The sequence below is a fragment of the Zootoca vivipara genome, chromosome 7, assembly GCF_965207765.1.
Source record: "Zootoca vivipara chromosome 7, rZooViv2.hap1.1, whole genome shotgun sequence".
NCBI classification, from domain to species: Eukaryota; Metazoa; Chordata; class Lepidosauria; order Squamata; family Lacertidae; genus Zootoca; species Zootoca vivipara.
In genome coordinates this window covers 51,989,929-52,002,389 of record NC_142590.1, presented here as the reverse complement: position 1 = coordinate 52,002,389, position 12,461 = coordinate 51,989,929, and the positions used below count along the sequence as shown (strand labels likewise).

The following is a 12,461-nucleotide window of genomic DNA, read 5'->3' as shown; positions in this document are numbered from 1 at the left end:
ACATATGCCTTGCCAGAGGGAGAGAGAGCCAAAGCTAAATGCATGGAGAGTAGTTAAAAAGTCCCCAATCAGCCAGGGGTTGCATCTGATGTAGTGATAAGTTAACTCAGTCTGCCAATCCAAAGATTTCCCCTTCTGCAATGGAACGTCCCCATCCATCACCTCCCATGTACCCCCTAAATCTGTTTTAGAGGGTTCTCCAACCCTCCAGGGGAGAATAGGGAAGAACACGGGGTGCACACAGTGGTAAGAGAGGGGGAGAGTTCCCATTTTGCAAGCTTACATCCTTAAGCTAATGTGACAACTTATGTCCCAATGTGTATATTCTTCAGAACTTTGGAATCAGGTGAACACCTTGTGGACAGGACCACAACATCAGTGGTAGGCATCAGTGGTGAGCTCTGTTAGGTATCAGGGCCTTGGCAGTTGCCCAAGGATACTAAGTACTGATGCTGGCCCTGCACATGGGTTAAGCGCTATACTAAAACAGCACAAATCACCTCCATTTACATCCCAGTTCTTTGTCAACTGTTCCTTCTCCTGCAAGTGCCACTGAAATCAAAGCCAAAAACCTCCAAGAGCTTATGTGAGGATAGAAAAGGGAACAGGCCATAGGACTAGGGAATGGAATCGAATAAGGCTTCAAATGCAGTAGGAAAATGAGAGCAAAGGGGACAGAAGAGTAAATATCCAGAAGCAGGAGAATAACAGGGTCCCATAATGGCACAATGCCTATAAGCCTCCAAATATTGCAGCTGCTTGCATCTGAAGCTATTAAAGTTCCTGGGGTGAAGGAGTGGCAGATTGATGCACCTACCAGGCAGAAAGCGAGCCTTAGAGGCACAGGTGAGGGAGCAGCTGTCCTTCTTGCCATTCTTGTTGCAGGTAAGTGTGGCTCGTGGAGATACTGCGCCAGCCAAACATATCACCAGCTCTGAAGAATAAGCATCAATAGATAGCAATGATAGCAATATGCAGATGAGAGGGTGTCATTTTAAAAAGAGCAGACAAATATTGGGATGGCTCCAGTGCAAAGCCAAACCTTGTTCTCCAGTGGAAGTAAATAAGCCTTAGTACTGTACACTACTACTACTGTTTCCACTTGTATCTGCTACGGCAACTTCTCTGCATGTGTTGTACTGAGTCTTTCAGCTCACTGCTGAAGGAATAAACAATAAAGTCTAAAAGCATGCAGGGTCACTACTGGAACAGCAAGATTAGAATCTGCTAAAAATTAAGAATGCCTGAATTTCCAAACACAGATTCTGTGACAGCTGTTTAAGAATATCATATTTCATTTTTGGATATGCCTCTCTAGGTTTTATTGTATTGCAGAAAAACAACATGGGAATGTTCAAAACTTAAGCTAGTTTTCTGTGTTTGAGCAAAATGTTGTGGTTGCCTATTCTGCAATCTCACTCCTCTCAAGAAATCACAGCATGGTGAGAAGTTTTGCATTACTGGCAATCACACAGCACCAAGCCAGCGTGTGGAATTTTCATTAATAACTTTGTGGTTTTTAACAGCATCAGAAATTAAACAATCAAAACAGTGCCATACAACAATGCCACATTAAAATTAGTCTGCTTGTTCTCTGTTCAGCTACTACAGTAATTTTGTCCTCAGCTAAAACATTGCCTGCTGAAATACATTCTGCCTCTGGAGGGCAGCATGACCTCAGCCCTTTTCTACACTTACCTATGCAATCCTTTTTATTCCAATGAAGTTTGCACCCAGCAGGGCAAGTACATTCATAGCTGCCAGGGGTGTTTATACAGCCAAATTTGCAGCCTCCTCGGTTAATGCTACATTCATCGACATCTGCAGGGCAACGAAGAGATGCAATGAATAAGTATATGACAACATAGTACAAATGTAACATTCTGATTAGAGTATCCAAGACTCTGGTTCCAGAACTATAATATGGGTTGGTAATCAGACAAAAAAGAATGAAGTGTTAAAGAGTAAGTGGGAAAGAGACCAGGGAGGGAGGGGGAGAGAAGACAATAAAAACACATGATAACCTCTGCTGCTGATTCGCCTTGTCATTCAGGAAAGACAGCTGCCAGATCAAATATGCATATACTGTACTGTATATATTGTGTCATCAGCATACATGGGAGTTTACAGCATAAGTCAAAGACATAAGGTCCTGCCTTGAGGTGCTTCTGTTAGCAAAGTTTCTTAAATAAAACAGAGTACAAACTAGATGATCTCTGCAGTCGCACTTCCAACCGTTCACAAGTTTGTCAATGGAGGAGAAAACAGAGGAAAACAGACTGGAAAGGCTAACAAAGAATGGGAAAAATATGTAGCTAGAGGGATTGATACTGAGCGGAGTGATTAGAAATGATGACAACCCTCCCTTGCACATTTAGCATGCTGCGCTCCATGATGGTCACCAAGGGCTTTCCATTCAGCATGTAGCTCAGTGGTGGAGCATCTTGTTTGCATGCAGAAGGTCCAAGATTCAATCCTCTGCTTCTCTAGATAGAGTTGGAAATGTCCCCCTGCCTGAAACTCTGGAGAGCCACTGCCAGTCAGTGTGGACAATACTGAGTTAGGTCTGGCTCAGGGTAAGGCAGCTTCCTATGTTCCAGTCACCAGTGTGCACACACCTATTATAGGTTTAGACTGGTATTATAGTTTTAGACTGGTAGATAATTTATTTTTTAAAGCATGCTGTAATTGGGAAGGCCAAACTAGAGCTTCATGGGAAATTAGCTTGCTGCTAAGTAGTGCTAAGTAGTGCTGCTAAGTAGTGCTTAGGGACCCAGGTGGCGCTGTGGTTAAACCACTGAGCCTAGAGCTTGCTGATCAGAAGGTCGGCGGTTCGAATCCCTGTGACGGGGTGAGCTCCCGTTGCTTGGTCCCAGCTCCTGCCAACCTAGCAGTTCGAAAGCACGTCAAAATGCAAGTAGATAAATAGGAACCGCTACAGCGGGAAGGTAAATGGCGTTTCCATGTGCTGCTCTGGTTTGCCAGAAGCGGCTTTGTCATGCTGGCCACATGACCTGGAAGCTGTATGCCGGCTCCCTTGGCCAATAATGCGAGATGAGCGCGCAGCCCCAGAGTCGGTCACGACTGGACCTAATGGTCAGGGGTCCCTTTACCTTTACCTTTAAGTAGTGCTTAACCTCCACATACAAACCTACTCCACACAAATGTATCTAAATGAGTGCACATTCCCACGCATCTGGTGGAACTGCAGCCTAGTCAGTAATATGACCTTTTCAGCTTGTGGCAGTCCTTTTTCTGCCAGCCCATCCTGACTCCCAGTTATGCTGCCATTTGTGTCGCTGCATTGCCGCAGGCTAAATTAATCTTTTGATATGTTACAGCTAATTCACCTTTTAGGTGGTCTGCCAAAAGCCAAATTCAGCCTTTAACATGCAATTGCAGAACCCCATCAGCTGGTGGTAGTGACGCTTCAGAGGTAATGGAGGTCAGATATATAAATAGGCCCCAGGATACATAGGGCAGGCACAATTTGAAAATATAGCTTGTTTCTCTAGACTAGCCTTCCCTAATCTGGTGCCTTCCAGATGTTGTTGGACCACAACTCCCACCATCCCTGGCCACTGGATTTGCTGATGGGATTTATAATCAGGGTGGGGGAATCTGAAAGGCACTAGGTTGGGGGAAGCTGTTCTAAACCTATTCTAGGAAAACTTAACAACTGTTCGGAAATGCAGCCCGCTGCCTGCTTAGTCTATCTAATATTTCCCACAATAGAAAATGTCTAATCACATCCATTGTACAGGGAGCCTGCCTAATCCCTACCTTTGCCAATAAAGAATAGGTAATCAGCGATGAGAGAAAGAAATCATCAGACCCTGCTTCAGAGTCATTCCAGAAATCAAGTGTGTGACTGTGAACCGAGATCAGAATAAAATGGAAATGCTTGGTTGCTAAAGTTCAAAAGACAGCTATGTCACAGACAGTCTACCAATGCTGCCCCCTTTCAGAAGCTCTCCCCATTATGGCACACAGAGAACCACAACCATGGAAATCAATGCTAAAGGTCTAGCATGAAGCGAGCAAACAATGGGAGAGGAAGAGTCAAAACAACTCATGAAGGCAGAGCTTTGTTCTGAAACCTCCACTTACAAAGGCTTCAGTCTTCCAGGCTTTGCCAAAGCACACTCCCACACAATGGGGCACACTAAGGTCACGGCTTTGCTCCCAACTCTTTGGAGTAGGCTGGGTGCTGACTCATATGGCACTGCCAAGCCATTCTTGGGCTTGGTTCCATTTCATCTTGTTTATTTATGTAACTCACCTTTTAGCTACGAGAAAGTTAGGAATGCACCTTGTACCCTTGGTGCATCTAGCTCAGAACTGTCTAGACGAGGAATGGGCAACCCTTTTGTTCCTGAGGGTCACATGCAGCAGTGGGTGGGCATTCAGGGCTGCACCTAGTGCTTGGCTGTCATGGACCGGCTGGATGCATAGGACTGTGGGAGGCACCAGCTGGAGCACCCCAGGGGAAGAAGGCTCAGAGCCAGGGGATTGGTGGTAGGATGACGATGAGCAGCCAAAGGGAGAAGAAGGAGCAGACTTGGACAGTTCCAACTCTGAAGCTGGGGGGGGGATGGGGCCAGGAGACTGAGGGGCAGGCTGCTGAAGAAGCCAGGGAGTCTCCCTCTCCTGCTGCAAGCAGTTCACCTCCCCCCTGGTCTCCTAGAACATGCAGAGAATTTGCATGTTCTGTGCTGCTGGTGCTGTTTGTGACTGCTTGGGAAAGACCCTGGAGATGGAGAGCCTTAGAGAGTGGTGGAAGAGCAGGGATCTTCAGTCCTTGCAACTTGTTGGAGCAGGCCTACTGGGAAGCATTGCTGGGATCACTAGGTCTCTGCCATTTTGGTATCTTGAATAAAGAGTGAACTTCACTGACACAGCGTTTTTCTTTGATTGCTGACTCACGCTAGACTCCAGCTCCTGATGTGAGCAGGGGCAGAGGCAGGACAGGCATCTCCTTCCCCCTCCCCATTTTAAAGTACCTCCCCCTCCCCAGCTGCTTGGGATTACCAGGGAGGTTAAAGTCTGAACTCCCCAGAAATTCTAACGCAGCTTTTATTTTATTTTTTTTAAGGCAGGGTTCTCTTTGTATGTTCTCAGTATGGACCATATTGAGAGCAGCAATGGGCTGCACTTGGCTGCCCAGCTGTGGTCCACAATGACATGACAGTAGCTCTCCAAGGTGTGTTTTCCAGCCCTACACGAAGATGCTAGGGACTGAACCAGTTTCATACAAAGCATGTGGTCTTCCACCAAGTTACAACGCTTAGTTGTCACACTCTTCATGGCAACACATGCAAGTCTGTGAAGTTCCCTGAAGATGGAAAGAGGTAACACTTTGCTTCACATAATTTCAGTGGTTAAAAAATCCACTGCCCCCAGTATTTTCTGAATGTCACTCCCCTTTAGAATTCTGGTTCAAAACCATAATCCTGAGTGGAATGTGACAACCTTCCCCTGAGGGCAACAAAGGGCACAAAGCAAAGCATGGTGGTGATACCGGTAGCTGTCTCCAGTTATTTCCCATTTTTGCGTCCAGATGCCTCATACAGTCAACAAATGGGACCTGCAGCAAAATGTTAGGAGTGTGCAGTGTTGTTGTTCAACATTCCACCCACTCCAGTGCATTCCATTCCCCACCCTACTTTTCCATTTCCTGGCCTCCCTCCACAGCCACTAAGCAATCTCAATCCTCATTGGGCTAATTTGGGGGATCCGAATCTCCCCCCCCCATTTAAGGTCAACCTGTGGAACACCCAAACTGATGTTTGTGCCAATTCATCTTTTTGCAAGCCACTTTTTGTAAGCTCGTGAGCCTGTGGGTAGCGATGGTCTTGTTTTGTTTTTATGCAAGCCACCCGGGAGCCTTTTTTTGGTGAAGGAACAGGCTACAATTGCTCTACATAAATAAATAAATAAAAATAGTTTGTGGTATCACGTGTTACAACATCCTTTTCAATGTTAATCTCACAAGTAAAATGCTACAAAATAAGGAAGCTGATTTAAATTCAGTGACAAGGGCAACTGCAAGTGACCAAGAATTACCTTGCGGGCTGCAGGTGTGATGAGGGTTTTCAACAAGTTTTGATAGATGTTAGAAATACTACCAAACTTTTGAGACAGAACGGGTTAGGAAAAAGGAGAAAGACATGGCAGATTGAGTGTGAGGCCCAAGAAGAGGCACTGTGAGGACCAAGGCAGAAATTCAAAGTAGGTTTCTACTATGTTGTTTCAGACGTGGCCATACAAGCTACAACAGCTACACTATAATTCCCCATTTGATGCGGGTGGTGCTGTGGGTTAAACCACTGAACCTAGGGCTTGCCGATCAGAAGGTCGGTGGTTTGAATCCCCGCGACGGGGTGAGCTCCCGTTGCTCGGTCCCAGCTCCTGCCAACCTAGCAGTTCGAAAGCACCTCAAAGTGCAAGTAGATAAATAGGGACTGCTCTGGCGGGAAGGTAAAAGGCATTTCTGTGCACTGCTCTGGTTCGCCAGAAAGGGGCTTAGTCATGCTGGCCACATGACCCGGAAGCTGTACGCCAGCTCCCTTGGCCAGTAAAGCAAGATGAACGCCGCAACCCCAGAGTCGTCCATGACTGGACCTTTACCTGGTCAGTGGTCCCTTTACCTTTACCTATGATATATGAAATATCTATCAACAAAGTATCTACTGAAGATATACTAGATGACTGCAAGCATTTAGAAAAAATCACTGATGCACATTGGAAACAAAGATATTGGCACCGAAGGTCTGTGCTGTGGACTTACAGCAATAGCTTGAAGACTTTCAAAGCTTATGCCACCACAAGAAGGAAAAGGCACACAAAGTGAGATTTTGATGTGCCTGAGATTGAAACCATTAAGAGACTTAAATTTTAACACCACAATTCACAAAGATTATTTAGCAGTTTCAAATTTTGTGCTTTTTAATTTTTTCACAAGACATGTTTTTGAGCATTGAAGTTAGCAATTAAAACAATTGTGGAGTGCAAGTAGCTAGCCTTGTCTAGGGCACAGAATAGCCCAGCACTGGCATTGGGTTGGGTTAATAATCGTGTTACACTCGTGAGTCTGAGTTATCCCTGGAGCCTAATAATGATACTGATGGGACATATCTTTAATTTTTGCTTTTAAAAGAGCTGTCTAGCATATCCCTTTTAATTTCACTTGTATCTTCCTCCAAGGGTTAAGTCCAATTTACTGTGGGAACACAGTATTCCTGGAGCTTAGTGTCCTAAACCAGCAATGAAAAATGGATTAATTGTTTGATGTGGTCTTCGATAAGATTCCTTTTCAGCTTTCAGTGTGAATCAGAGAATTCCAAAGAAGAGTAATGGATGTTCAAATAAGGCCATAAGTTAAAGCAGGGGAGCGCAGAGTTGAAGTCCTACTTTGGTGAAGCAAGTTGAATGACAATGAAACTATCTAGTGGTGTTTGCCCGATCCTCTCTTTTCAAATAATTTCAAGTGATAAAGTTTATGGCTAAACATTCTATGTAACCAGCACTGGTATATACATCTGTTGTGGGGAAATCAGAAGGGATAAAATATCAGGCAGGGCCTAGAAACCTGTAGGGACGCTTGCTGCAGGTAGAATGCAAAGCTGTTGTGGTTGAGGTAAAATAAGGCGGAAGAGGATGGGGGGGAGGAACACTGCTCACAAGAGCTTGGGATTAGAAGTGCAGCCTCCTGTAAGGGAGAAACGGAGCCTACAAGGAACAATAACAGGGGGTATGGTTCATGGAGGAAGAAAGAAGACTGGGAAAGTCCCACACAAGGTGTACAGATGATATGTTGCACTGGAATGGAGAAGGTGAGGACTGGAATGGAGAAGGTGAGAACTGCTATCTTCTTGTGCTGCCTACATTTCTCTTGATAAAAATGGCAAAATGCTGCTTGATTTCTTCAACAGGAAACTGCCCCCTTTCAAATGTCTAATTACTGATTTTTCAATTTGTAATATATTATAGCATCTAACTCCTTTTCTATTCCGGTGTGTGACCTAGCCAGTTGCCCCATCTCCCTTGTGTACCGATTTGTTTGGTTTATTTCCTCAACAGGTAACATGACACGGTGCATAAAGAAGCTGTGCTATGACCCTGGATGCCCACCCTTCAAATCTAATTCCTTAGGTAGTCTAAGGCAGCTGCACTTTCATATCATAGGTAGGTGTTGAGTAAAACCTTCTTCCTCAGCTGTGATCACACCATACATTTAAAGCATATTTATAGTGTATAACGTCCTGCAAAGTATATTGGGAGCTGTAGTTTATCCATTACGGAGGTTTCGTAGGGAACTGTATGTATGGTGTGTACATAGTCGCCAGTCCCACTCCCAGAACCAAAATAAGATTAAAGGGTGGAGGAACCTTTACTTAGCCCTATAGCCTTTGTTTCTCTTAGGAGCTTTCCAGTCCACCCACCACACCCCAGTTTAGCAATATTGCACTGGCAGTGTGGGGCCTCCTGTACATATGCATCTCAGGTCTATGATTAAAAATGAAATGAAACCTTCCTTTGCAAGCCACTAATTCAATACAATAAGCCTTTGCTAGCAGGACAATTAAATGTGACTTTTCTCACAAAATATGCTAGTGATGCAGACACTCCACCTACAACTGTCTCTTTGCAATGTGATTTCTGTGTCCACACCTGTGATCCATAGCTGGGCTCTGCCTGTTATCATGCAAAGGACTGAACAAAATTGGTTGCCTAAGCAGAAACAGCTTCATCCCAACAAAGTACAGGGGGATCTGTACTTGGCAGCCACAGAATGATAGCACACTTTGGACAGACATCAAGTAAAGGTCTAGCATCCAGTTTAAACAATACTTACGAAGCTGCGTGACAACATTGGCACTCGGACAATATGCTGTTTTAGATTTGTGATTACATTTTACCGCATTGAAGACCACAAATCTGCACCAATTTGACCGGAGTGGCAAATTTAGCCCAACGGGTGAATTTGTGTTTTCAGTTTTCAGGTGCACTTCACTTTTGCCAGTCTGCATACTTTACTTGCGTGCATGTTTGTGTGCGTGTAATTGCTGCAGTCTGTTTATGCATCTGCCCTCAGTCTGTATAATCTAGGGCATATTGAGAGAAATAACTCTCCCTTATATTTATCGTGGCAAGCCACACTGCTGCAGCAACACGCTCCAACAAACCCCTCCACGCCTTCCATCTGCCTTTCCATTTTTCTTGCTGGCACAACCCCAACCCTTTCCTCCCCCCTCCATTGAGAAACCATAAAACTTTCTGAAGTTCCCCTCCACCCACCTCAAATCCTCTGCCAAAAACTCACAAAGGGGTTTTCCCTACTCCCATCCCACTGGACAAGACACAAATCGTTCCTGTCACCTTGTTTATAGCTGCAGAGACAAATGTCTGGTCCTGCCACCCTCGGCAAAGAGTAGCAAACATATTTTAGGAAACATAATTCACTAAATGTGGTCTCACAAGAAAGGGGGGGAGAATCTCTTTTGTGGTCCAGGTGCAGGAATGGTAGGCCAGGCTTTAGGAAACCTGTTCAGCCCTTGCTTGGTTCAATCATTGACTTGGCCAAGTCTCAGTTTTATTTTTGTGTAAAATTGGAATTGTTGTGTTAGAGCTGTTTTGTGGGCAGATTATGTAGAGACTATAAAGAACATTCAAATGAAACATTTCTGCATAAACTATAGTATTCTCTACACTTCAAGCAAGGGCAAACAGAGTCCATAAAATCCATCAAATAAGCATCTCACCATACAAAGATTCTCTCACTAGGGCCACCAAGATGCATTGGGAAGAGCTCAGTAGTAGAGCACATGTATTGGAAGTAGAAGTCCCAAGGTTTCACCCTTAGTGATTACAATCAAAAGGACCTCAGCAAGATTAGAATATATCTCTCTTCAAGATACTGGAGAGCCACTGTCAATAAGAACAGATTATTCTGGGCTATATGGCCCAATGGTGTGACTCATTATAGACAGCATCATACATACATATGCTTATGCTGATGATGTGAGATTCAACAAGGGTTTAGATTTGTTATCTTTGCAGTGAACAGACCTGCTTTTGTTTTCCTGTCTTAAAGGATAAGCCACCAGTATAATCCAGACAGAAGCACTGGGATACCAGACATCCAGTAATTTGTGGTACACAAACAGTGAATGACCTGTACTCTGAAAGGCTCTCCATGTCTGTGCTTTCAGATTTTCACAGGCCCGTGTTGGTAACTTCACTGCCTGTTTGGCCACCCACTGTTAACCAGGTTATGAGCTGATCCTGAACTACATTATTCTACTAATGTCTGCACCACGAAGGCAGGAGCTGCTGGGTCGAAACTGCAGTAATGTGCTGTATCATGTCAGAGAGGCCACTCTACACGGTCACTTCTTTACACAGCCTAAATTTCATTACTAACAACTTCACAGAATGGGAGGGAATGTCAAACTGCAATGCACGACAGCAGACACAGCCTCGGTGTTTAGAATGCAAGATCCCAATCAATGAATTGAGCTCAATCTGAGCTATTTGCATCCTGCCTAAAGATTTCCATCCAACGTGAGATGCAGGAGAGTTATCTTTGATAAGTAACACAGCAGTTGTCTTACTGTGCCTGTGATCCACCATCACAGAATAAAGCAGGCATCCCCAAACTGCGGCCCTCCAGATGTTTTGGCCTACAACTCCCATGATCCCTAGCTAACAGACTAGTGGTCAGGGATGATGGGAATTGTAGTCCAAAACATGTGGAGGGCTGAAGTTTGGGGATGCCTGGAATAAAGTGTCTCATTTCCAACTGAAGCCAGCACCAATGTATTCTGAAAGAAACTTAGTATTCATGAATATTACCTTGCACATAAATAGGAACCGTTTTGAGTCATCTTTGGATTTAAAAATGACTTTACCTACCAAATGTGCAAGAACCTCCCTTTGCAAGAACTGTTTTCTAACTTCTATTCAGCTCTTGGGGCTTGCTGATATTCTCCAGGTTCTGTGTTCAGCTTAGAGCTAAACATCCTAATGAGAGGACAACTAATGATTACTGACAATATTATAGGGAGGGCCCTGCTTTGGGTGAAGCAGAAACTGCATGAGCAATGGAGACTTTCTCAAAGCTTACTGTCCATAAATGAAAACCAGTCTGAACTGGTCCCTTGGAGGTCAAAGGCACTAGGCTTCAGCTTAGAACAGAAAGAGGACAGTTATACCTGAGAAAGGTAGAAGGTTTAAAGTTCAAGAAAGAGGTGCCAAAGAGGTCACACAGAACAGCCAAGTCCCACTCATCCTTATCTGTCACACTGATACCTCCACAGTGGGTGAGTCCATAGAGTGTGTAGCCTTTGTGACACAGGCACTGGAAGCTGCCTGGCGTGTTTACACAGATGTGGTCACAGGTTCTGTCAAAGGAGCATTCATCAATATCTGGGAACAGGAAAAGAGTGTATAAGCCACATTCCACCAAGTAGACAGTACATCCCTGAGGCCTGGATTATTTTACTTCCTCAATAACCAGAGATTTTGAAACTGTACCCATTGCCAGCAGTCTTTTGTCAAAGTCATTCTAACAGAAGTGTGTGTGTGTGTGTGTGTGTGTGTGTGTGTGTGTGTGTGTGTGTGTCCAACTGCCATTATTTACTCTGCAGTCCAGGCTCCATTGTCAGACCTAACCCCTTCAAGTCAAATAAGCATTGAAGTACACATATTCAATATGCACAGCAATTACTCCTTAACACTCTTAACTACAATGTTACACTAAAAATCATCAAGGTTGAAAAAAGGTAAAAGCCCAGCTTCAAATCTCCAGAGCTATGAAACTCACTGGGTGACAATTGGGCCAGTCAACACTCCCTTTCTGTCAGCCTAACCTACCTCACAGGGCTGTTGAGGATAAAAGAGAGGGAACCATGTATGTTGCTCTGAACTCCTTGGAGGAATGCTGGGATAAAAACTGCCTATCTGCCTGCCTGAACAAAGGGATCTCCCCCCCCCCATCCTTTTAATACATAATGTTTATGAGTGAAAAAGTGGTTCTAAACCGTGCCAGTGACTGAACTGGGGAGGAGAGGAAAGGTGGTAATTGTTTCTGACTAATTAGGATAGAAGTATCAGCTTGGGAATACGTCACAAGATCAGAGCCAACACATTACTCAACTTTGTATGCAAGTCAAAGGGCTGAATCTCAGGGCTGACACAAGAACCCCAAATGGAGCAAAAGGGCTGGGAATGGGAAGAGAGTCTGCAAGTTTTCCACTGCCACTTTCTCAGTGAGATGCTCAGAAGTAACCACAAGCAGAAAATATGCTTTCCCAGTAGAGTTTTTGCTGAGGGAGATGCCAGGGCCACCTATTCTTTTCCTAAAGGGAAGTTCACTGGCACTGGAAGGCACAGTCTGTTGGCCACATCCAGCCTACTGGCTTCATGTTTACGTCATTGGCTTCATTAACCTAATTGCC

At 44.5% G+C, this 12,461-nt stretch overlaps 1 protein-coding gene across 4 annotated transcripts in view; it reads right to left on the bottom strand.

Annotated features, from left to right (window-relative positions):
• The window catches only part of SCUBE3 (signal peptide, CUB domain and EGF like domain containing 3), a 109,793-nt gene that overhangs the window by 11,874 nt on the left and 85,458 nt on the right, over positions 1–12,461 (bottom strand). For all 4 annotated transcript variants that reach the window (XM_035123443.3, XM_035123441.3, XM_035123442.3 and 1 more), the window contains 3 exons: positions 11,314–11,430; positions 1,699–1,821; positions 818–934 (listed from right to left, as the gene is read on the bottom strand). In XM_035123443.3, coding sequence (XP_034979334.2) covers positions 818–934; positions 1,699–1,821; positions 11,314–11,430 — 357 coding nt within the window. The remainder of the gene's footprint in view (positions 1–817; positions 935–1,698; positions 1,822–11,313; positions 11,431–12,461) is intronic.